Source organism: Oncorhynchus clarkii, chromosome 5, assembly GCF_045791955.1.
Source record: "Oncorhynchus clarkii lewisi isolate Uvic-CL-2024 chromosome 5, UVic_Ocla_1.0, whole genome shotgun sequence".
Lineage (NCBI taxonomy): Eukaryota > Metazoa > Chordata > Actinopteri > Salmoniformes > Salmonidae > Oncorhynchus > Oncorhynchus clarkii.
Window position 1 is genome coordinate 93,507,984 of NC_092151.1, and position 27,064 is coordinate 93,535,047.

At 45.0% G+C, this 27,064-nt stretch overlaps 1 protein-coding gene across 4 annotated transcripts in view; it reads left to right on the plus strand.

The window, feature by feature from the left end:
* Positions 1–27,064, plus strand: part of LOC139409576 (tyrosine-protein kinase RYK-like) — a 102,411-nt gene that overhangs the window by 14,758 nt on the left and 60,589 nt on the right. For 2 of the 4 annotated variants that reach the window (XM_071154941.1, XM_071154939.1), the window contains exons 2-5: positions 19,157–19,278; positions 19,474–19,573; positions 20,808–20,939; positions 24,466–24,528. In XM_071154941.1, coding sequence (XP_071011042.1) covers positions 19,157–19,278; positions 19,474–19,573; positions 20,808–20,939; positions 24,466–24,528 — 417 coding nt within the window. Of the gene's footprint in view, positions 1–19,156; positions 19,279–19,473; positions 19,610–20,807; positions 20,940–24,465; positions 24,529–27,064 lie in introns of all 4 variants that reach the window. The other 2 variants (XM_071154938.1, XM_071154940.1) reach the window with 1 other exon arrangement.

A 27,064-nucleotide genomic window follows, 5' to 3' on the forward strand; every position in this document is an offset into this window, starting at 1 on the left:
ATCCACTATGTTGATGTGAGAGACCTGGGACTAGGCATCCACTATGTTGATGTGAGAGACCTGGGACTAGGCATCCACTATGTTGATGTGAGAGACCTGGGACTAGGCATCCACTATGTTGATGTGAGAGAGACCTGGACACTGGGACCAGGTGTCCACTATGTTGATGTGTGAGAGACCTGGGACTAGGCATCCACTATGTTGATGTGAGAGACCTGGGACTAGGCATCCACTATGTTGATGTGAGAGACCTGGGACTAGGCATCCACTATGTTGATGTGAGAGAGACCTGGACACTGGGACTAGCCATCCACTATGTTGATGTGTGAGACCTGGGACTAGGCATCCACTATGTTGATGTGAGAGACCTGGACACTGGGACTAGGCATCCACTATGTTGATGTGAGAGAGACCTGGACACTGGGACTAGGCATCCACTATGTTGATGTGAGAGACCTGGGACTAGGCATCCACTATGTTGATGTGAGAGAGACCTGGACACTGAGACCAGGTGTCCACTATGTTGATGTGTGAGAGACCTGGGACTAGGCATCCACTATGTTGATGTGAGAGACCTGGGACTAGGCATCCACTATGTTGATGTGAGAGACCTGGACACTGGGACTAGCCATCCACTATGTTGATTTGAGAGACCTGGACACTGGGACTAGCCATCCACTATGTTGATGTGAGAGAGACCTGGACACTGGGACTAGCCATCCACTATGTTGATGTGAGAGAGACCTGGACACTGGGACTAGCCATCCACTATGTTGATGTGAGAGACATGGGACTAGGCATCCACTATGTTGATGTGTGAGACCTGGGACTAGGCATCCACTATGTTGATGTGAGAGACCTGGACACTGGGACTAGGCATCCACTATGTTGATGTGAGAGACCTGGGACTAGGCATCCACTATGTTGATGTGTGAGACCTGGGACTAGGCATCCACTATGTTGATGTGAGAGACCTGGACACTGGGACTAGGCATCCACTATGTTGATGTGAGAGACCTGGGACTAGGCATCCACTATGTTAATGTGAGAGAGACCTGGACACTGGGACTAGCCATCCACTATGTTGATGTGAGAGACCTGGGACTAGGCATCCACTATGTTGATGTGTGAGACCTGGGACTAGGCATCCACTATGTTGATGTGAGAGACCTGGACACTGGGACTAGGCATCCACTATGTTGATGTGAGAGACCTGGGACTAGGCATCCACTATGTTGATGTGAGAGACCTGGGACTAGGCATCCACTATGTTGATGTGAGAGACCTGGGACTAGGCATCCACTATGTTGATGTGAGAGAGACCTGGACACTGGGACTAGCCATCCACTATGTTGATGTGAGAGACCTGGGACTAGGCATCCACTATGTTGATGTGAGAGAGACCTGGACACTGGGACCAGGTGTCCACTATGTTGATGTGTGAGAGACCTGGGACTAGGCATCCACTATGTTGATGTGAGAGACCTGGGACTAGGCATCCACTATGTTGATGTGAGAGACCTGGGACTAGGCATCCACTATGTTGATGTGAGAGAGACCTGGACACTGGGACTAGCCATCCACTATGTTGATGTGAGACCTGGGACCAGGCATCCACTATGTTGATGTGAGAGACCTGGACACTGGGACTAGGCATCCACTATGTTGATGTGAGAGAGACCTGGACACTGGGACTAGGCATCCACTATGTTGATGTGAGAGACCTGGGACTAGGCATCCACTATGTTGATGTGAGAGAGACCTGGACACTGGGACTAGGCATCCACTATGTTGATGTGAGAGACCTGGGACTAGGCATCCACTATGTTGATGTGAGAGACCTGGGACTAGGCATCCACTATGTTGATGTGAGAGACTTGGACACTGGGACTAGGCATCCACTATGTTGATGTTAGAGACCTGGACACTGGGACTAGGCATCCACTATGTTGATGTTAGAGACCTGGACACTGGGACTAGGCATCCACTATGTTGATGTGAGAGACCTGGGACTAGGCATCCACTATGTTGATGTGAGAGACCTGGACACTGGGACTAGGCATCCACTATGTTGATGTGAGAGACCTGGGACTAGGCATCCACTATGTTGATGTGAGAGAGACCTGGACACCGGGACTAGCCATCCACTATGTTGATGTGAGAGACCTGGGACTAGGCATCCACTATGTTGATGTGAGAGAGACCTGGACACTGGGACTAGCCATCCACTATGTTGATGCGAGAGACCTGGGACTAGGCATCCACTATGTTGATGTGAGAGAGACTTGGACACTGGGACTAGGCATCCACTATGTTGATGTGAGAGACCTGGGACTAGGCATCCACTATGTTGATGTGAGAGACCTGGGACTAGGCATCCACTATGTTGATGTGAGAGACCTGGACACTGGGACTAGGCATCCACTATGTTGATGTGAGAGACCTGGACACTGGGACTAGGCATCCACTATGTTGATGTTAGAGACCTGGACACTGGGACTGGGCATCCACTATGTTGATGTTAGAGACCTGGACACTGGGACTAGGCATCCACTATGTTGATGTGAGAGACCTGGGACTAGGCATCCACTATGTTGATGTGAGAGACTTGGACACTGGGACTAGGCATCCACTATGTTTATGTGAGAGACCTGGGACTAGGCATCCACTATGTTGATGTGTGAGAGACCTGGGACTAGGCATCCACTATGTTGATGTGAGAGAGACCTGGACACTGGGACTAGGCATCCACTATGTTGATGTGAGAGACCTGGGACTAGGCATCCACTATATTGATGTGAGAGAGACCTGGACACTGGGACCAGGTGTCCACTATATTGCGTTCACCTGTCCTGTGTTTTTAGCTCAGTCCAGTTAATTTATGAAGTTTCTCTCAGACACTGATCAGTGTTCAGTTCATACCATTGCTCCACAACAGAAAGGGAATCAGTGTTGATTTGTCTGATCTCAGTCCAAATGTTGGGACATGTGGGGGGATCGATAGTTAACATATCGCAATATTATTTTGGACGATGCTACTTTTGTCTTGTAGTAACGATTTATTTGTATTTACAGTTGAAGTCGGAAGTACACCTTAGCCAAATACAGTTAAACTCAGTTTTTCACAATTCCTGACATTTAATCCTAGTAACAATTATCTGTTTTAGGTCAGTTAGGATCACCACTATATTTGAAGAATGTGAAATGTCAGCATAATAGTAGAGAGAATGATTTACTTCAGCTTTTATTTCTTCCATCACATTCCCAATGCATCAGAAATGTACATATACTCAATTAGTATTTTGTAGCATTGCCTTTAAATTGTTTAACTTGGGTCAAACGTTTTGGGTAGCCTTCCACAAGCTTCCCACAATAAGTTGGGTGAATTTTGGCCCATTCCTCCTGACAGAGCTGGTGGAACGGAGTCAGGTTTGTAGGCCTCCTTACTCGCACACGCTTTTTCAGTTCTGCCCACAACTTTTCTATAGGATTGAGGTCAGGGCTTTGTGATGGCCACTCCAATACCTTGACTTTGTTGTCCTTAAGCCCATTTGCCTCAACTTTGAAAGTGTGCTTGGGGTCATTGTCCATTTGGAAGACCCATTTGCGACCAAGCTTTAACTTCCTGACTGATGTCTTGAGATGTTGCTTCAATATATCCACATAATTTTCCTGACTCATGATGCCATCTATTTTGTGAAGTGCACCAGTCCCTCCTGCAGCAAAGCACCCCCACAACATGATGCTGCCACCCACGTACTTCACGGTTGGGATGGTGTTCTTCGGCTTGCAAGCCTCCCCCTTTTCCCTCCAAACATAACGATGTTCATTATAGCCAAACAGTTCTATTTTTGTTTCATCAGACCAGAGGACATTTCTTGGTCCCCCTGTGCAGTTGCAAACCGTAGTCCGGCTTTTTTATGGCGGTTTTTTGAGCAGTGGCTTCTTCCTTGCTGAGCGGCCTTTCAGGTTATGTTGACATAGGACTCGTTTTACTGTGGATATAGATACTTTTGTACCTGTTTCCTCCAGCATCTTCACAAGGTCCTTTGCTGTTGTTCTGGGATTGATTTGCACTTTTCGCACCAAAGTACGTTAGTCTCTAGAAGACAAGACGCGTCTCCGTCCTGAGCGGTATGACGGCTGCGTGGTCCCATGATGTTCATACATATTGTTTGTACAGATGAACGTGGTACCTTCAGCTGTTTTGAAATTCCTCCCAAGGATGAACTAAACTTGTGGAGGTCTACAATTTTTTTCTGAAGTCTTGGATGACTTCTTTTGATTTTCCCATGATGTCAAGCAGAGGGTCACTGAGTTTGAAGTACATCCACAGGTACACCTCCAATTGACTCAAATGATATCAATTAGCCGATCAGAAGCTTCTAAAGCCATGACATCATTTTCTGGAATTTTCCAAGCTTTTTAAAGGCACAGTCAACTTAGTGTATGAACTTCTGACCCACTGGAATTGTAAAACAGTGAATTATAAGTGAAATAATCTGTCTGTAAACAATTGTTGGAAAAATGACTTGTCATGCACAAAGTAGATGTCCTAACCGACTTGCCAAAACTATAGTTTGTTAATAAGAAATTTGTGGATTGGTTGAAACACTTAGTTTGGAGTCATTAAAACTAGTTTATGTAAACTTCTGACTTCAACTGTATTTTCTTTGCTAGGTAGCTTTAGCTTACACTAGTAGGCTTTACCTGCACTAAAACTCCAGTGTTTTTAATGCTATACTATACTATACCTGTTCTCCATCTTCTTTTTAAATACTGAACCAACATGTTTTCAGCACTTTTATTTCCATGACTGAAACTTTTTTTCTAATTCTCTTTCTTGTCTCTACAGCAGACATGTGGAGGGGAGGAAAAGAGGAGGATGAGAGGGTAGGAGAGGAGGGTAGAAAAGATGAGAGGCGATGGGGGAACAAAGCATCATGGGGGTTGTTTAGGGTTGATAGTTTGAAGCAGGGTAACGGTAGTTATACCAGGACGGTGGTAATGGGAGTTACATCAGGAAGGGGGTTAAGGGTCGAGTAGTACCGGGGTAGCCTCGTTCACCCAAATCATTAAATGACTTTGTTTCCTTACCTTGAAAGCTGGAGAAACTGCAATCCAGACATTTGCATTTGTTTACCTCGCCTCACTGTCCCATAGCTTTAGCCCTGTTACGCTGCCGAGCCTGCCCAGATTATCTGTCTGGAGGGGCCTGACGGGGACTCTGTGTTTATCTCCTGTGCTCTCACGGATGGAGGCTCTGCTTAGAAAGAGACTCTGGGAGGTGCAGTTACACAGGAAAGTCTTTGTTCTACCTACCTACCTGGCTGGGCCGTGTCATCCTACTACCTGGCTACCACCCACCCACCCCTGCTAGCTACCTATTGTCCTCCTGCTCTATGGGCTGCAACATGATCCACAGCTCCTCTCCTTACCCAGCCAACATGGTGGTCCATGTCCCAAATGGCACCCTATTCCTTACATAGTGCACTACTATAGACCAGGACCCTATGGCACCCTATTCCCTTTATAGTGCACTACTATAGACCAGGACCCTATGGCACCCTATTCCCTTTATAGTGCACTACTTTAGACCAGGACCCTATGGCTCCATATTCCCTATATAGTGCACTACTTTAGACCAGGACCCTATGGCACCCTATTCCTTATATAGTGCACTACTTTAGACCAGGTCCCTATGGCACCCTATTCCCGAAATAGTGCCTCTGATGTGGCTTTGATCAATCAAAAGTAGTGCACTATATAGGGAATAGGGTTCAATTTGGAATGTGTACCCTGTGTTTACCCAGGGCTTCAGGACCAGAGTTATCCCTCCAGGTAGCTGGTTGCTCTTTTCTGGCTGTGTGGGCAGCTGTCCTGTTTATACTGTGGTAGCTGGCTATATGTGAATAGTTTTTGTCTAGCTAACTTCATAATTATCAGCTAGCTATATGTGAATAGTATACATCTAACTAACTTCATAATTATCAGTTAGCTATATGTGAATTGTATTCATCTAGCTAACTTCATAATTATCAGTTAGTTAGATGTATACTATTCACATATAGCTAACTGATAATTATGAAGTTAGCTAGATGTATACTATTCACATATAGCTAACTTCATAATTATCAGCTAGCTATATGTGAATTGTATTCATCTAGCTAACTTCATAATTATCTAGCTAACCAGGTAGTTTTACATGTAAAAAAAACCCTGACCTAAACCTAATGTTATGAAGGGTAGATGGCCATTGTTTTGTTTTCAAGACATTTGGCATCGCTTTTTTTTTTTTTACGTGCTTGTAACATTACGTCAACAATCCTGGGAATATTTCAGTTGAAGCTTGCATCGATGCACGCTTACTGCCCTCTGGTTTTCTCTTACTGCCCTCTGGTTTTCTCTTACTGCCCTCTGTTTTCTCTTATGCTGACTGTTCCGTGCTTCATTTTGCATGCTTGGAGCATGGTAGTATGCAATATTGAGAAACACCAATTGTCTTTCCCAATCCTCCCCCCCAGTGGCTATCCCTATTGAGTCTGGTGTGTTGTCGGTGGCTATCCCTATTGAGTCTGGTGTGTTGTCGGTGGCTATCCCTATTGAGTCTGGTGTGTTGTCAAGGTACTCCATGCAGAAATCACTCCGCCATTTCCTGGTTGCTAAAATTCTAATTTCAGGTTGTAACAAAACAAGCCAGTATAGTGTAGAGAATCATTGTATCCTCTAAAACTCTGTGAAATATATATTTTTTCCATATTCAAAATATTTTCAGCTGTTTTTGAAGCTGGTACCCAAAACCAACAGAAAGTAGAACCCCATATAGGAGGAGAGTTTCTCCTTTTAGAAAAACCCATCCGGACTGGCATCGCATTCAGTCAATGCCTTGTGAGACTCAATTGGAATATTAGGCTACACTTTGAAGAGAGAGAAACAGACATGTACCTTAACTTAGAATAGCCCTAGCAAGTTACCAACCCACAGAGGGAGACAGTCTACATGTATGGAGGTAAGCTCAATAAGACCCAGATAAGGCAGTGACTGACGGAGAGAGGTGGAACCTGAGGATTGTAAAGCTGTTGTTTTGCTAGAAGGAGAGATCCACACATTACTCTGGGGAATTCTCCCATTACCAGGGACTTGTTTTTCTCCTTGCAGGTCTATGTACCCACATCCATACCCACTATTGTAGTCAGAGCCGGTCCTAACCTTTTGTGGGCTCCAAGCGTGGGGTGGGGGGGAGAGAAAGGGAGAGCTCTGAGATTTTGGCTTGCCCTGGGGTATTGGGGCAGGAAAGCCCTGGGGTATTGGGACAGGAAAGCCCTGGGGTATTGGGCACATTCCTCTTCTCTTTGAATATTAGAGAGACTGTTAAACAGGCTCCGCTGTGCTGCTCCTGTCCTCTGTCAGACGGGGGCCCACAGGACTGATACGGCTGCCCCAGGGCACGCAGGGGGATTTCATCGCGAACACACACACACAGCCAGCCTACACGCTAATGCCAGTATGTAACACCATCTCCAGAAAACTTGCTGAAATGGGATAACCAGCTGTGTCTTAGCTCGTACATTTTGGAATTGTTTTAAAACCAGCTGTCTTAGCTCCTACATTTAGGAATTGTTTTAAAACCAGCTCTGTCTTAGCTCGTAAACATTTAGTAAGTGTTTAGATCACCTTGTGTTTTACTACAAAATACAGCTCATCCCCAGGCAGGCAGGCGGCCCTTGAAACTGTGCTGATTTTGTGTTGGAAGCTGAGTCGTCGTTGTTTTGTGAATGGTGATTAATGAGTGGCATGTCTCTCCTCGTTCTACTCATGGAGAGAGATTTGTCTGCTGGCTTTCCCCTATAACTAACTTGCATTTTAGCTAAAGACTGAGAATGTGCAGTACCTTTTAACCTATGGTGGCATTGTACCATATACCCCAAATAGAACCCTATTCAATGTGTAGTGCACTACTTTAGACCAGGGCCCGGTGGGGAAGTAGTTCACAGGGCCCGGTGGTGGAAGTAGTTCACAGGGCCCGGTGGGGGAAGTAGTTCACAGGGCCCGGTGGGGGAAGTAGTTCACAGGGCCCGGTGGGGGAAGTAGTTCACAGGGCCCGGTGGGGGAAGTAGTTCACAGGGCCCGGTGGGGGAAGTAGTTCACAGGGCCCGGTGGGGGAAGTAGTTCACAGGGCCCGGTGGGGGAAGTAGTTCACAGGGCCCGGTGGGGGAAGTAGTTCACAGGGCCCGGTGGGGGAAGTAGTTCACAGGGCCCGGTGGGGGAAGTAGTTCACAGGGCCCGGTGGGATCTAGTTAAAGGTAGTGTACTAAATAGGGCCCTCAATCTGAACTCTGGACCTGGGACTAGGGCTGTTGTGGTGATCGCATTACTGTCACGCTGGTGGTCACGAGTCATGACGCCAGTCAAATTCCACATGACCGTTAAGTCACGGTAATTAGGCTTCTCCAAGCTCTGATGCAGCTGATGGTCATTACTAGCCACCAAACTTGTTAACTGCCTGGTACTCAGTGCTCTATTGTCCCTCTAATCACTCTGACATCAATTCAAATGTAATCAAAATTCTAATCAAACACTTCATGAGAGCCCTTGAGCTTGCGTGAGAAAACAAGAGTGATGGCCTCTATTAAAAGGAGGAGGAACCCATCAGTTTTCAATAGGCAAGACCTACTATATTTATTTCTCAACTTTCCTAATATGAAGCACATTGCTTCTCTTTACAACAGGAGTATAGCCTACCTGGCTGGCATGAAAATGAACCACGGGGAAAAGCGTCCTTTCTTCGCTATTTAAATGCATAGATGACAGGTATTTTTTCCAATGCCCCTGTTTCAATACAGATGTACAGATGCATGATAATGATCCATTCTAAATGAAAACAAATTTCACACCATATATTATTTAGTCTATGTAAAGACTAGATTAAATCAAGAATAGTCTGATGGGTGACAATATTAGCCTTTCACTTGTGTATGATGCCCAGCATTAGAAACAACGCCTTTTATTCTCACTCCTCTTGTAGCCTAGCCCATAGTCCTATAAGGTTAGCATCACACCTCATGTAGCCTAGCCCATAGTCCTATAAGGTTAGCATCACACCTCATGTAGCCTAGCCCATAGTCCTATAAGGTTAGTATCACACCTCATGTAGCCTAGCCCATAGTCCTATAAGGTTAGTATCACACCTCATGTAGCTTAGCCCATAGTCCTATAAGGTTAGTATCACACCTCATGTAGCCTAGCCCATAGTCCTATAAGGTTAGTATCACACCTTATGTAGCCTAGCCCATAGTCCTATAAGGTTAGTATCACACCTCATGTAGCCTAGCCCATAGGCCTATAAGGTTAGTATCACACCTCATGTAGCCTAGCCCATAGGCCTATAAGGTTAGTATCACACCTCATGTAGCCTAGCCCATAGGCCTATAAGGTTAGTATCACACCTCATGTAGCCTAGCCCATAGTCCTATAAGGTTAGTATCACACCTCATGTAGCCTAGCCCATAGTCCTTCCTATAAGGTTAGTATCACACCTCATGTAGCCTAGCCCATAGGCCTATAAGGTTAGTATCACACCTCATGTAGCCTAGCCCATAGTCCTATAAGGTTAGTATCACACCTCATGTAGTCTAGCCCATAGTCCTATAAGGTTAGTATCACACCTCATGTAGCCTAGCCCATAGTCCTATAAGGTTAGTATCACACCTCATGTAGCCTAGCCCATAGTCCTATAAGGTTAGTATCACACCTCATGTAGCCCAGCCCATAGTCCTATAAGGTTAGTATCACACCTCATGTAGCCTAGCCCATAGTCCTATAAGGTTAGTATCACACCTCATGTAGCCTAGCCCATAGGCCTAAATGTTTTAATAAAGGTTTTTATCACAAATTAAGTGGCTTTTGTGACGATGGCATTTAGGGCTGTTTTTTAAAAAACAGATTAAGTCTAGTCCTGGACTAAAATGCCCTTTCCATGGGAGATTTCCCCGTAAAGCATGCTGTTATTCTCTGCTCTGTCTCTGAGTAAGTTATAATGTTGTTTTTATGACGTGTAACCTATAAAAAGCATGCACAGGTTTCCCCGCGTGCTTCTTGTTTTTGTTGGCTCTCCAGTCAGGCTCCGCGTGTAGCAACCAATGATGTACAGCACCAGTCTGAAGAGTGGACGCACTAACTCATTCATTGGTTTTTCTTCTTTTTAATTTTTTGACTATTTTCTACATTGTAGAATAATAGTGAAGACATCAGAACTATGAAATAACACACATGGAATCATGTAGTAACCCAAAAAGTAGTTTTTTTTGTTAAAGCAAATCAAGATATATTTTCATATTTGAGATTCTTCATAGTAGCCAGCCTTTGCCTTGATATGACAGCTTTGCATACTCAATGAGAGGCTTTCCATCCGTCGGTCAAAACTAGTTGTCCTCCATAGGAATGAATGGAATTCTACAGTATTTCAATAAACATTTTCAAGGACAAAATGTAATGGATTTACAATTCCTTCAAAGTATTCACCGCTCTTGACTTTGTCCACATTTGTTGTCTTAAAGCCTGAATTTAAAAATGGATTACATTTGAGGTTTTGTGTCACTGGCCTACACACAATACACCATCATGTTAAAGTGGAATTATGTTTTGGGGAATGTTTACTAATTAATTAATGAAAAAAATTAAATGGCTTGAGTCAAGTATTCAACCCCTTTTTGTTATGGCAAGCCTAAATAAGTTCAGGAGTAAAAATGACCTTAAGTTGCATGGACTCACTCTGTGTGCAATAATAGTGTTTAACGTGATTTTTGAATGACTACCTCATCTCTGTCCCCCCACACATACAATTTATCTGTTAGGTTCCTCAGTGGAGCAGTGAATTTCAAACACAGATTGTAACACAAAGACCAGAGAGGTTTTACCATTCCTCACAAGAAAGGCCACCTATTTGGTAAACTTAACAACAAAATAGGCCGACATTGAATATCCCTTTGAGCATGGCTAAGTTATTCATTACATTTTGGATGAGGGTTTCCCTTAGCCGGCTTTTGGCTGATTAAAAAAAAAAAAAAAAAAGAAGCCAATCAATAAAATTGGTGCCTGCCAGCATTTCGAAAACATGTACTCCATTTTCTGAACTTTTTAAAACATGTTATGAGGCATGTCTTAGACAAAATCAAACCAGATCCGCGGAGGCAATTATTTTACATCAACTTTCTTTCGTTGCCCAGCAGCCGGCACAATCCTAGTCGTATTAGCATACCGTGCTAGTTGATGATAATCCTAGTCATATTAGCATCCCGTGCTAGTTGATGATAATTTTAGTCATATTAGCATCCCGTGCTAGTTGATGATAATCCTAGTCATTATAGCAGCCCGTGCTAGTTGATGATAATCCTAGTCATTATAGCAGCCCGTGCTAGTTGATGATAATCCTAGTCATATTAGCAGTCCGTGCTAGTTGATGATAATCCTAGTCATATTAGCATCCCGTGCTAGTTGAGGATAATCCTAGTCATATTAGCATCCCGTGCTAGTTGATGATAATTCTAGTCATATTAGCATTCCGTGCTAGTTGATGATAATCCTAGTCATATTAGCATCCCGTGCTAGTTGATGATAATTCTAGTCATATTAGCATTTCGTGCTAGTTGATGATAATTCTAGTCATATTAGCATTTCGTGCTAGTTGATGATAATTCTAGTCATATTAGCATCCCATGCTAGTTGATGATAATCCTAGTCATTTTAGCAGCCCGTGCTAGTTGATGATAATCCTAGTCATATTAGCAGCCCGTGCTAGTTGATTATAATCCTAGTCATATTAGCAGCCGTGCTAGTTGATGATAATCCTAGTCATATTAGCAGCCCATGCTAGTTGATGATAATCCTAGTCATATTAACAGCCCTAGCTAGTTGATGATAATCCTAGTCATATTAGCATTCCGTGCTAGTTGATGATAATCCTAGTCGTATTAGCATACCGTGCTAGTTGATGATAATCCTAGTCATTATAGCAGCCCGTGCTAGTTGATGATAATCCTAGTCATTATAGCAGCCCGTGCTAGTTGATGATAATCCTAGTCATATTAGCAGTCCGTGCTAGTTGATGATAATCCTAGTCATATTAGCAGCCCGTGCTAGTTGATGATAATCCTAGTCATATTAGCATCCCATGCTAGTTGATGATAATTCTAGTCATATTAGCATTCCGTGCTAGTTGATGATAATTCTAGTCATATTAGCATCCCGTGCTAGTTGATGATAATCCTAGTCATATTAGCATCCCGTGCTAGTTGATGATAATCCTAGTCATATTAGCATCCCGTGCCAGTTGATGATAATCCTAGTCATATTAGCAGCCTGTGCTAGTTGATGATAATCCTAGTCATATTAGCAGCCCGTGCTAGTTGATGATAATCCTAGTCATATTAGCAGCCTGTGCTAGTTGATGATAATCCTAGTCATATTAGCAGCCCGTGCTAGTTGATTATAATCCTAGTCATATTAGCAGCCGTGCTAGTTGATGATAATCCTAGTCATATTAGCAGCCCATGCTAGTTGATGATAATCCTAGTCATATTAACAGCCCATGCTAGTTGATGATAATCCTAGTCATATTAGCATTCCGTGCTAGTTGATGATAATCCTAGTCATTATAGCAGCCCGTGCTAGTTGATGATAATCCTAGTCATATTAACAGCACGTGCTAGTTGATGATAATCCTAGTCATATTAGCAGCCCGTGCTAGTTGATGATAATCCTAGTCATATTAGCATCCCGTGCTAGTTGAGGATAATCCTAGTCATATTAGCATCCCGTGCTAGTTGATGATAATTCTAGTCATATTAGCATTCCGTGCTAGTTGATGATAATCCTAGTCATATTAGCATCCCGTGCTAGTTGATGATAATTCTAGTCATATTAGCATTTCGTGCTAGTTGATGATAATTCTAGTCATATTAGCATTTCGTGCTAGTTGATGATAATTCTAGTCATATTAGCATCCCATGCTAGTTGATGATAATCCTAGTCATTTTAGCAGCCCGTGCTAGTTGATGATAATCCTAGTCATATTAGCAGCCCGTGCTAGTTGATTATAATCCTAGTCATATTAGCAGCCGTGCTAGTTGATGATAATCCTAGTCATATTAGCAGCCCATGCTAGTTGATGATAATCCTAGTCATATTAACAGCCCTAGCTAGTTGATGATAATCCTAGTCATATTAGCATTCCGTGCTAGTTGATGATAATCCTAGTCGTATTAGCATACCGTGCTAGTTGATGATAATCCTAGTCATTATAGCAGCCCGTGCTAGTTGATGATAATCCTAGTCATTATAGCAGCCCGTGCTAGTTGATGATAATCCTAGTCATATTAGCAGCCCGTGCTAGTTGATGATAATCCTAGTCATATTAGCATCCCATGCTAGTTGATGATAATTCTAGTCATATTAGCATTCCGTGCTAGTTGATGATAATTCTAGTCATATTATCATCCCGTGCTAGTTGATGATAATCCTAGTCATATTAGCATCCCGTGCTAGTTGATGATAATCCTAGTCATATTAGCATCCCGTGCCAGTTGATGATAATCCTAGTCATATTAGCAGCCCGTGCTAGTTGATGATAATCCTAGTCATATTAACAGCCCGTGCTAGTTGATGATAATCCTAGTCATATTAACAGCCCGTGCTAGTTGATGATAATCCTAGTCATATTAGCAGCCCGTGCTAGTTGATGATAATCCTAGTCATATTAGCAGCCCGTGCTAGTTGATGATAATCCTAGTCATATTAGCAGCCCGTGCTAGTTGATGATAATCCTAGTCATATTAGCAGCCCGTGCTAGTTGATGATAATCCTAGTCATATTAGCAGCCTGTGCTAGTTGATGATAATCCTAGTCATATTAGCAGCCCGTGCTAGTTGATGATAATCCTAGTCATATTAGCAGCCCTAGCTAGTTGATGATAATCCTAGTCATATTAACAGCCCGTGCTAGTTGATGATAATCCTAGTCATATTAGCAGCCCGTGCTAGTTGATGATAATCCTAGTCATATTAGCAGCCCGTGCTAGTTGATGATAATCCTAGTCATATTAGCAGCCCGTGCTAGTTGATGATAATCCTAGTCATATTAGCAGCCCGTGCTAGTTGATTATAATCCTAGTCATATTAGCAGCCGTGCTAGTTGATGATAATCCTAGTCATATTAGCAGCCCATGCTAGTTGATGATAATCCTAGTCATATTAACAGCCCTAGCTAGTTGATGATAATCCTAGTCATATTAGCATTCCGTGCTAGTTGATGATAATCCTAGTCGTATTAGCATACCGTGCTAGTTGATGATAATCCTAGTCATTATAGCAGCCCGTGCTAGTTGATGATAATCCTAGTCATTATAGCAGCCCGTGCTAGTTGATGATAATCCTAGTCATATTAGCAGTCCGTGCTAGTTGATGATAATCCTAGTCATATTAGCAGCCCGTGCTAGTTGATGATAATCCTAGTCATATTAGCATCCCATGCTAGTTGATGATAATTCTAGTCATATTAGCATTCCGTGCTAGTTGATGATAATTCTAGTCATATTAGCATCCCGTGCTAGTTGATGATAATCCTAGTCATATTAGCATCCCGTGCTAGTTGATGATAATCCTAGTCATATTAGCATCCCGTGCCAGTTGATGATAATCCTAGTCATATTAGCAGCCTGTGCTAGTTGATGATAATCCTAGTCATATTAACAGCACGTGCTAGTTGATGATAATCCTAGTCATATTAGCAGCCCGTGCTAGTTGATGATAATCCTAGTCATATTAGCAGCCCGTGCTAGTTGATGATAATCCTAGTCATATTAGCAGCCCGTGCTAGTTGATGATAATCCTAGTCATATTAACAGCCCGTGCTAGTTGATGATAATCCTAGTCATATTAGCAGCCCGTGCTAGTTGATGATAATCCTAGTCATATTAACAGCCCGTGCTAGTTGATGATAATCCTAGTCATATTACCAGCCCGTGCTAGTTGATGATAATCCTAGTCATATTAACAGCCCGTGCTAGTTGATGATAATCCTAGTCATATTAGCAGCCCGTGCTAGTTGATGATAATCCTAGTCATATTAACAGCCCGTGCTAGTTGATGATAATCCTAGTCATATTAACAGCCCGTGCTAGTTGATGATAATCCTAGTCATATTAGCAGCCCGTGCTAGTTGATGATAATCCTAGTCATATTAGCAGCCCGTGCTAGTTGATGATAATCCTAGTCATATTAGCAGCCCGTGCTAGTTGATGATAATCCTAGTCATATTAGCAGCCCGTGCTAGTTGATGATAATCCTAGTCATATTAGCAGCCCGTGCTAGTTGATGATAATCCTAGTCATATTAGCAGCCCGTGCTAGTTGATGATAATCCTAGTCATATTAGCAGCCCTAGCTAGTTGATGATAATCCTAGTCATATTAACAGCCCGTGCTAGTTGATGATAATCCTAGTCATATTAGCAGCCCGTGCTAGTTGATGATAATCCTAGTCATATTAGCAGCCCGTGCTAGTTGATGATAATCCTAGTCATATTAGCAGCCCGTGCTAGTTGATGATAATCCTAGTCATATTAGCAGCCCGTGCTAGTTGATGATAATCCTAGTCATATTAGCAGCCCGTGCTAGTTGTTGCATATTAGATTTCCTCTCTTTCTAAATTTCTAACTGATATTTTAATCTGTCACATGAAACTGCTCGCATGTGCATTATGGAACCTATCAGTAGGTGTCGCCTACTGCCTTGTGTGCATTGCTGCGCTGCTAATGTGAAAAAATATTAGGTTAAGGTAAACTTTGTCTGATCTGTTTATCGGATGTATTGCTTTTTAATGTTTTTATGTTATGTAGTCTCGTCCTACTGGTTGTATGAATTTGGGATCTATCATCCTATAACTGTCCCATTCTTTTGGAACAGGCACATTTTTCTTCCTCAAAGCCACATTTTTCTCAAACAGCTGACCAATAGAGTAGGTTAACTGTTGGGGGAAAGTACGATGACTCACTTTGTCATTATGGGGTATTGTGTGTAGATGGGCCAGAGGGAAGGAAATGAATTCCATCCATATTGAATTCAGGCTGTAACACATGCGGAATACACGTCCTGGGTTATGAATGCTTTCTGATGGCACTGTATTTGTCAGTAGGGACCGTAACATTAGTACTTTCAAAAAAATGTATACTCTAAGGAAATGTTTTTGTGAAACATTTTTTATGTTTAGCACAGTTTTAATTTAAAAGCATTAAGGTATCTGTAATAGAATACAAGTAGTAAAACAAATGTAGACATTTAATAAATGAATATAGCTTCCAAAAATATTTTATTTTAGAATGGGAGGAGTACCAAGATGGAGGCGCAGTGGCTTCAAAACAGCGCCCCCTGTCAGCCATCTAGTGTGTATAAATCACTGCTGGAAGTGGGAGATCTGTAATCAATGCAAAATTAACTAAAATGTCCAAATTAAGTTTGCTAAATGAGAAGGAGTAGGCTACAGCCAGCAACCCTCAGGTAGGCTGTTTAATCTGAACGAAGTTGTTGTAGACCAGGACGAGGAGCGCGGCAACATCGCTTCAGTTGGTTAGGTAGCGGGGCAACATCGCTTCAATTGGTTAGGTAGCGAGGCAACATAGCTTCAGTTGGTTAGGTAGCGAGGCAACATAGCTTCAGTTGGTTAGGTAGCGCGGCAACATCGCTTCAGTTGGTTAGGTAGCGCGGCAACATCGCTTCAGTTGGTTAGGTAGCGCGGCAACATCGCTTCAGTTGGTTAGGTAGCGCGGCAACATCGCTTCAGTTGGTTAGGTAGGGGGGCAACATCGCTTCAGTTGGTTAGGTAGGGGGGCAACATCGCTTCAGTTGGTTAGGTAGGGGGGCAACATCGCTTCAGTTGGTTAGGTAGGGGGGCAACATCGCTTCAGTTGGTTAGGTAGGGGGGCAACATGGCTTCAGTTGGTTAGGTAGCGAGGCAACATCGCTTCAGTTGGTTAGGTAGCGAGGCAACATCGCTTCAGTTGGTTAGGTAGCGGGGCAACATCGCTTCAGTTGGTTAGGTAGCGGGGCAACATCGCTTCAGTTGGTTAGGTAGCGAGGCAACATCGCTTCAGTTGGTTAGGTAGCGAGGCAACATCACTTCAGTTGGTTAGGTAGCGGGGCAACATCACTTCAGTTGGTTAGGTAGCGCACCAACATCACTTCAGTTGGTTAGGTAGCGCACCAACATCGCTTCAGTTGGTTAGGTAGCGCAACAACATCGCTTCAGTTGGTTAGGTAGAGATGCAACATCGCTTCAGTTGGTTAGGTAGCGGGGCAACATCGCTTCAGTTGGTTAGGTAGCGAGGCAACATCGCTTCAGTTGGTTAGGTAGCGGGGCAACATCACTTCAGTTGGTTAGGTAGCGCACCAACATCGCTTCAGTTGGTTAGGTAGCGGGGCAACATGGCTTCAGTTGGTTAGGTAGGGGGGCAACATCACTTCAGTTGGTTAGGTAGCGCGGCAACATGGCTTCAGTTGGTTAGGTAGCGCGGCAACATGGCTTCAGTTGGTTAGGTAGGGGGGCAACATCACTTCAGTTGGTTAGGTAGCGCACCAACATCGCTTCGGTTGGTTAGGTAGCGAGGCAACATGGCTTCAGTTGGTTAGGTAGCGCGGCAACATCGCTTCAGTTGGTTAGGTAGGGGGGCAACATCACTTCAGTTGGTTAGGTAGGGGGGCAACATCGCTTCAGTTGGTTAGGTAGCGGGGCAACATCACTTCAGTTGGTTAGGTAGCGGGGCAACATCGCTTCAGTTGGTTAGGTAGCGGGGCAACATCACTTCAGTTGGTTAGGTAGCGCGGCAACATCGCTTCAGTTGGATAGGTAGGGGGGCAACATCGCTTCAGTTGGTTAGGTAGCGGGGCAACATCACTTCAGTTGGTTAGGTAGCGGGGCAACATCACTTCAGTTGGTTAGGTAGCGGGGCAACATCACTTCAGTTGGTTAGGTAGCGGGGCAACATCGCTTCAGTTGGTTAGGTAGCGGGGCAACATCGCTTCAGTTGGTTAGGTAGCGGGGCAACATCGCTTCAGTTGGTTAGGTAGCGGGGCAACATCGCTTCAGTTGGTTAGGTAGCGGGGCAACATGGCTTCAGTTGGTTAGGTAGCGGGGCAACATGGCTTCAGTTGGTTAGGTAGCGGGGCAACATCGCTTCAGTTGGTTAGGTAGCGGGGCAACATGGCTTCAGTTGGTTAGGTAGCGCGGCAACATGGCTTCAGTTGGTTAGGTAGCGCGGCAACATGGCTTCAGTTGGTTAGGTAGCGGGGCAACATGGCTTCAGTTGGTTAGGTAGCGGGGCAACATCGCTTCAGTTGGTTAGGTAGCGGGGCAACATGGCTTCAGTTGGTTAGGTAGCGCGGCAACATGGCTTCAGTTGGTTAGGTAGCTAACATCTGTCTGTTTCAGCTTGATTCTTTACATAGATTTGATGCAACGGAAGCACTGCCAGATGGAATGATGGATAACAAGTTTGTCTAACTAGTACGAGTCTGGCAACTTTTTCTCTCTCCCTAGTCTCACACACTACTGGCCCCTGTCCATCCCCGCCCTGCTGTAGACATCTCCCTAGTCTCTCACACCACCAGTCCATCCCCACCCTGCTGTAGACAACATCTCTCCCTAGTCTCTCACACCACCAGTCCATCCCCACCCTGCTGTAGACAACATCTCTCCCTAGTCTCACACACTACTGGCCCCTGTCCTGCTGTAGACAACATCTCTCCCTAGTCTCACACACCACTGGCCCCTGTCCTGCTGTAGACAACATCTCTCCCTAGTCTCTCACCACTGGCCCCTGTCCTGCTGTAGACAACATCTCTCCCTAGTCTCACATACCACTGGCCCCTGTCCATCCCTGTCCTGCTGTAGACACCATCTCTCCCACAGCCTGTGCAGTAAACATTTGTCTGGGGTATTGTGTGTAAAATAAAAACAGTGGATGTTTCCACTGTCCAGATTTCCCATATATTTTTTTAATTAATTAATTCAAATAGTGAAATGATTTCAAATGCCCATCCCTGTGTTTCTCATTCTTTCAGGTGTTTATGTTGCACTAACCGTGTGTGTGTGTGTGTGTGTGTATTGCAGGTCTAGATGCAGAGCTGTACTACGTGAGGGATGACGTGGTAAACCACTATGCTCTCTCCTTCATCCTGCCTGTACCCAGCGAGACCAACAGCCTGCACTTTACCTGGCGCTCCAAGGATAAGGTACACGCTCGGTCTCTCTCCCTCGGTCGGCCGGTCACTCTGTCGGTCGGTCGGCCGGTCACTCTGTCGGTCGGTCGGCCGGTCACTCTGTCGGTCGGTCGGCCGGTCACTGTCGGTCGGTCGGCCGGTCACTCTGTCGGTCGGTCGGTCACTCGGTCTCTCTCACTCATCCTTCTTTCCGCCCCTCTCCTACAGGTTGATTACAGGATGGGTTTCCATGTAGACAAACCTGCAGCTATGAACCAACCACAGAGCAACATCTCTGCCCAGGGGGAGGTGCCTCGCACAGCCTCAGGTCTGTCAACCAATCATCACTTCCCATCCTCCACTGGTATTATGAACATTATAATTATCTTCTGTATTTTAAAAGTATGTATTAATATTCAGAGCCACAAAAAAAATATTTGAGTTCTTCTGGAACGTGTGTGTTGCTAGATCAGTCAATCAATCAAATTCTATTATAAAGCCTGCAGTAGGGTCCCTAATAAAGCCTGCAGTAGGGTCCCTAATAAAGCCTGCAGTAGGGTCCCTAATAAAGCCTGCAGTAGGGTCCCTAATAAAGCCTGCAGTAGGGTCCCTAATAAAGCCTGCAGTAGGGTCCCTAATAAAGCCTGCAGTAGGGTCCCTAATAAAGCCTGCAGTAGGGTCCCTAATAAAGCCTGCAGTAGGGTCCCTAATAAAGCCTGCAGTAGGGTCCCTAATAAAGCCTGCAGTAGGGTCCCTAATAAAGCCTGCAGTAGGGTCCCTAATAAAGCCTGCAGTAGGGTCCCTAATAAAGCCTGCAGTAGGGCCCCTAATAAAGCCTGCAGTAGGGTCCCTAATAAAGCCTGCAGTAGGGTCCCTAATAAAGCCTGCAGTAGGGTCCCTAATAAAGCCTGCAGTAGGGTCCCTAATAAAGCCTGCAGTAGGGTCCCTAATAAAGCCTGCAGTAGGGTCCCTAATAAAGCCTGCAGTAGGGTCCCTAATAAAGCCTGCAGTAGGGTCCCTAATAAAGCCTGCAGTAGGGTCCCTAATAAAGCCTGCAGTAGGGTCCCTAATAAAGCCTGCAGTAGGGTCCCTAATAAAGCCTGCAGTAGGGTCCCTAATAAAGCCTGCAGTAGGGTCCCTAATAAAGCCTGCAGTAGGGTCCCTAATAAAGCCTGCAGTAGGGTCCCTAATAAAGCCTGCAGTAGGGTCCCTAATAAAGCCTGCAGTAGGGTCCCTAATAAAGCCTGCAGTAGGGTCCCTAATAAAGCCTGCAGTAGGGTCCCTAATAAAGCCTGCAGTAGGGTCCCTAATAAAGCCTGCAGTAGGGTCCCTAATAAAGCCTGCAGTAGGGTCCCTAATAAAGCCTGCAGAAGGTACCCTAATAAAGCCTGCAGTAGGGTCCCTAATAAAGCCTGCAGTAGGGTCCCTAATAAAGCCTGCAGTAGGGTCCCTAATAAAGCCTGCAGTAGGAACACAGGGGAACCCAGTGTAATCTCTCTCTGTCTGTCGCTGTGTTGGCTCTCTCTCTGTCAATCTGTGTTTCTCTCTCTGTGTGTGTGTAGTGTTCAGAGTGGACCTGTTCTGCTCAGGGAAGGTAGATGGAGAGGCGGTCCTGACGGTACAGCTCAACCTCACCAGCCACTCGAACAACTTCACAGTCCTCAACTTCAAGAGGAGGAAAATGTGCTACAAACGTAAGACTCCTCTTCCTGTCAGTCAGGGCCTGAACAGTATAACCGTGTCATTGACGATTATGGGTGAAGACCGTGAATAAAATAACAGTTGTAATTGTTCAAATTAATTAATTCTATTGTATTTTTTTAGGTAAATATATACACAATAGCAGTAGTGTAAATTAATAATTATTATAAACAATTGTTTTTCTACCTTAAACCATCAAACTGTCTCCATCTCCCCCTCCAACGTGTGCTCCCTCTGATTCTGTAACACCGTTTGTGTCTGTGGCGATGCTGGAACACTGTTTGTCTGTGGCGATGCTGGAACACTGTTTGTCTGTGGCGATGCTGGAACACTGTTTGTCTGTGGCGATGCTGGAACACTTTGTCTGTGGCGATGCTGGAACACTGTTTGTCTGTGGCGATGCTGGAACACTGTTTGTCTGTGGCGACGCTGGATCACCGTCTGTGGCGATGCTGGATCACCGTCTGTGGCGATGCTGGAACACCGTCTGTGGCGATGCTGGAACACCTAGCATCCCGTGCTAGTTGATGATAATCCTAGTCATAGTAGCAGCCCGTGCTAGTTGATGATAATCCTAGTCATAGTAGCAGCCCTAGCTAGTTGATGATAATCCTAGTCATAGTAGCAGCCCGTGCTGCAATTATGTTAGCACAGCTGAAAACTGTTGTGTTGATTAAAGAAGCAATAAAACTGGCCTTTACACTAGTTGAGTATCTGGAGCATCAGCATTTGTGGGTTCGATTACAGGCTCAAAATAGCCAGAAACAATCAACTGTCTTCTGAAACTCGTCAGTCTATTCTTGTTCTGAGAAATGAAGGCTATTCCATGCGAGAAATTGTCAAGAAACTGAAGATCTCGCACAACGCTGTGTACTACTCCCTTCACAGAACAGCGCAAACGGGCTTTAACCAGAATAGAAAGAGGAGTGGGAGGCCCCGGTGCACAACTGAGCAAGAGGACAAGTACATTAGAGTCTAGTTTGAGAAGCAGACGCCTCACAAGTCCTCAACTGGCAGCTTCATTAAATAGTACCAGCAAAACACCAGTCTCAACGTCAACAGTGAAGAGGCGACTCTGGGATGCTGGCCTTCTAGGCAGAGTTCCTCTGTCCAGTCTCAACGTCAACAGTGAAGAGGCGACTCTGGGATGCTGGCCTTCTAGGCAGAGTTCCTCTGTCCAGTCTCAACGTCAACAGTGAAGAGGCGACTCTGGGATGCTGGCCTTCTAGGCAGAGTTCCTCTGTCCAGTCTCAACGTCAACAGTGAAGAGGCGACTCTGGGATGCTGGCCTTCTAGGCAGAGTTCCTCTGTCCAGTCTCAACGTCAACAGTGAAGAGGCGACTCTGGGATGCTGGCCTTCTAGGCAGAGTTCCTCTGTCCAGTCTCAACGTCAACAGTGAAGAGGCGACTCTGGGATGCTGGCCCTCTAGGCAGAGTTCCTCTGTCCAGTCTCAACGTCAACAGTGAAGAGGCGACTCTGGGATGCTGGCCTTCTAGGCAGAGTTCCTCTGTCCAGTCTCAACGTCAACAGTGAAGAGGCGACTCTGGGATGCTGGCCTTCTAGGCAGAGTTCCTCTGTCCAGTCTCAACGTCAACAGTGAAGAGGCGACTCTGGGATGCTGGCCTTCTAGGCAGAGTTGCAAAGAAAAAATCTGTATCTCAAACTGGCCAATAAAAAGAAAAGATTAAGATGGGCAAAAGTACAGACACTGAACAGAGGAACTCTGCCGTCAAGTATCTCTCTGTACTTTGCTCTGTTCATCTTTTCCTCAATCCTGACTAGTCTCCCAGTCCCTGCCGCTGAAAAACATCCCCACGGCTTGTTGCTGCCACCACCGTGCTTCACTGTAGGGATGGTGCCAGGTTTCCTCCAGATATAATGCTTGGCCTTCAGGCCAAAGAGTTCAGTCTTGGTTTCATCAGACCAGAGAATCCTGTTTAAAAGGTTGTCATGTGCCTTTTTACGGAGGAGTGGTTGCGGTCTGGCCACTCTACCATGAAGGCCTGATTGGTGCTTTTTACTGAGGAGTGGTTGTGGTCTGGCCACTCTACAATGAAGGCCTGATTGGTGCTTTTTACTGAGGAGTGGTTGCGGTCTGGCCACTCTACAATGAAGGCCTGATTGGTGCTTTTTACTGAGGAGTGGTTGCGGTCTGGCCACTCTACCATGAAGGCCTGATTGGTGCTTTTTACTGAGGAGTGGTTGCGGTCTGGCCACTCTACAATGAAGGCCTGATTGGTGCTTTTTACTGAGGAGTGGTTGCGGTCTGGCCACTCTACCATGAAGTCCTGATTGGTGCTTTTTACTGAGGAGTGGTTGCGGTCTGGCCACTCTACCATGAATGCCTGATTGGTGGAGTGCTGCAGAGATGGTTGTTCTTCTGTAATGTTCTCCCATCTCCACAGAGGAACTCCAGAGCTCTGTCAAAGTGACCATTGGGTCTTGGTCACCTCCCTGACCAAGGCCCTTCTCCCCCGATTGCTCAGTTCTCCTGGGCGGCCAGCTCTAGGAAGAGTCTTGCTGTGTCCAAACTTCTTATATTTAAGAATGATGGAGGCCACTGTGTTCTTGGGGAACTTCAATGCTGCAGGCATGTTTTGGTACCCTTCCCCAAATCTGTGCCTCGACACAATCCAGTCTCTGAGCTCTACGGACAGTTCCTTCGACCTCATGGCTTGGTTTTTGCTCTGACATGCACTGTCAACTGTGGGACCTTATATAGACAGGTGTGTGCCTTTGCAAATCATGTTCAATCAGTTGAATTTACCGAAGGTGGACTCCAATCAAGTTGTAGAAACATCTGAGGGATGATAGATGGAAACAGGATGCACCTGAGCTCAATTTCGAGTCTCATAGCAAAGGGTCTGAATACTTATGTAAATAAGGTATTTCTGATTTTATATTTAATACATTTGCTAAAACGTCTAAACCTGTTTTCACTTTGTCATTATGGAGTATTGTGTGTAGATTTCTGAGTATTTTTTTTATTTATTTAATCCGTTTTTTGAATAAGGCTTTAATGTAACAAAATGTGGATAAAGTCCAGGGGTTTCAGTACTTTCAGAAAGCATTATGTTGATGGAAAGGTGTTTGTCTTAAGTTCTGCTGCTGCTATTTTCAACCACACTAGATAATTACACACACACACACACACACACACACACACACACACCCTGCTTGTCATATGCTTTGCTGAGAGGAAACGGACAATAAATCTAATAACTCTATGCCCGCTACGGCTTATTTTAAACACGAGTCAAATCAGCCACCTGAGGAGGGTAGTGGTTTTGTGCCTCTCTCTGCCTCATATTCCGTGTTGTAAAAATGGTGTCTGTCCAGGACTGTTAAGCAGCTGGCTATTTCTAAGTTGTATCACATCTTGGTAAATGCTTAGTTTGTGAAATCTGTGTGGCTCCAGCCTTGTATACATCGGTCTACCAATCCCCTTAATGTCCCGCTACTGATCTTCATTTTGCTTCCTGCTCTAAACCGTTCTTCCTCCTCTGTGTCTCTAACAGGAATTGATTCTGATCCGAAGATTACACCGGTCTCCAACAACAAGACCATTCAGAGGCCGGAGAGTAAGTAGGCCAATCCATATCCTATATCCTGTCCCCTAAACCAGCTCCGTATAGCCATACATCCTATATCCTGTCCCCTAAACCAGCTCCGTATAGCCATACATCCTATATCCTGTCCCCTAAACCAGCTCCATATAGCCATACATCCTATATCCTGTCCCCTAAACTAGACTAGAATGTTACAGCGGATAGGCTCAGACTAAGTGGCAGTATACAACCACAGAGCTTAATGGAACACAATGAGTTGTAGGATCTCCATGTACACAGCTCAATAAGGCTCTCCTCCACCTCCATGTATTCAGCCATGCAGTTCAATAAGGCTCTCCATGTATACAGTCATGCAGTTCAATAAGGCTCTCCATGTATTCAGCCATGCAGTTCAATAAGGCTCCCCTCCACCTCCATGTATTCAACCATGTAGCTCAATAAGGCTCTCCTCCATGTATTCAGCCATGCAGTTCAATAAGGCTCCCCTTCACCTCCATGTATTCAACCATGTAGCTCAATAAGGCTCTCCTCCATGTATTCAGCCATGCAGTTCAATAAGGCTCTCCTCCATCTCCATGTATTCAGCCATGCAGTTCAATAAGGCTCTCCATGTATTCAGCCATGCAGTTCAATAAGGCTCTCCACCTCCATGTATTCAGCCATGCAGTTCAATAAGGCTCTCCTCCACCTCCATGTATTCAGCCATGCAGTTCAATAAGGCTCCCCTCCACCTCCATGTATTCAACCATGTAGCTCAATAAGGCTCTCCATGTATTCAGCCATGCAGTTCAATAAGGCTCTCCATCTCCATGTATTCAGCCATGCAGTTCATTAAGGCTCTCCATGTATTCAGCCATGCAGTTCAATAAGGCTCTCCTCCACCTCCATGTATACAGCCATGCAGTTCAATAAGGCTCTCCGTATTCAACCATGCAGTTCAATAAGGCTCTCTCCACCTCCATGTATTTAGCCATGCAGTTCAATAAGGCTCTCCATGTATACAGCCATGCAGTTCAATAAGGCTCTCCATGTATACATCCATGCAGTTCAATAAGGCTCTCCATGTATACAGCCATGCAGTTCAATAAGGCTCTCCGTGTATACAGCCATGCAGTTCAATAAGGCTCTCCGTGTATACAGCCATGCAGTTCAATAAGGCTCTCCGTGTATACAGCCATGCAGTTCAATAAGGCTCTCCGTGTATACAGCCATGCAGTTCAATAAGGCTCTCCGTGTATACAGCCATGCAGTTCAATAAGGCTCTCCGTGTATACAGCCATGCAGTTCAATAAGGCTCTCCGTGTATACAGCCATGCAGTTCAATAAGGCTCTCCGTGTATACAGCCATGCAGTTCAATAAGGCTCTCCGTGTATACAGCCATGCAGTTCAATAAGGCTCTCCGTGTATACAGCCATGCAGTTCAATAAGGCTCTCCGTGTATACAGCCATGCAGTTCAATAAGGCTCTCCGTGTATACAGCCATGCAGTTCAATAAGGCTCTCCGTGTATACAGCCATGCAGTTCAATAAGGCTCTCCGTGTATACAGCCATGCAGTTCAATAAGGCTCTCCGTGTATACAGCCATGCAGTTCAATAAGGCTCTCCGTGTATACAGCCATGCAGTTCAATAAGGCTCTCCGTGTATACAGCCATGCAGTTCAATAAGGCTCTCCGTGTATACAGCCATGCAGTTCAATAAGGCTCCCCCCCTCGTTTACATCTCCAATCATCTCTGTTATAGCCTCTGCCTCAGCAAGGCAGTACAGCAAGGCAGTATAATACTAGACCTAGAGGGAGATGGGTTTTATCCTTTGAAACTCTCTGATTCCCCCCTCTCAACCCCCCCTCCACCTCTCCAGTCACCTCTCCCTCTCTCCAGTCACCTCTCCCTCTCTCCAGTCACCTCTCCATGGGGTTTATTCAGGACTATTATAGTGAACCGTGTGCTGTTGCTGCCTCAGTGACCAGCAGCCATTAGCTGTCCTGGTACTTAGTACTTGGTACTTGCCTTCTTCTGCTTGGGTGGGCCTGGACCTGAGGCATCTCAGAAAAGCTTTTAAAAGGCACAGGGATGAGAGGAGAGCTTTCAGACAGAGAGATGAGCTTAGACTGAGAGAGGGACTGAGACCAGCTTGGGTCAGAAGCATTGCTATTTAGAACTCCATTAGACTTGGACAGTATCCAGATTGTCATACCTTCATACAGACTTTGTGCCATACCGGGATATTTGATAATACCGACACTGAACACGAGGCGCTATTTTCAAACCCCAACTGTGCCTATTGTAATCTGAATGTTAGCAATGCTAACAAGTAAATGTAAAATCCCCTAGAGAATGCTAACGAGTGCAGTGTGATTTTTGTTGTTTTTGTCTCTGATCTGAAGTATTTGCAGGACAGATATCCCAACTCAAATCCATTAATATGGAGTTGGTCCCCCCCCCCCCTTTGCTGCTATAACAGCCTCCACTTTTCTGGGAAGGTTTTCCACTAATGTTGGAACATTGCTGCGGGGACTTGCTTCCATTCAGCCACAAAAGCATTAGTG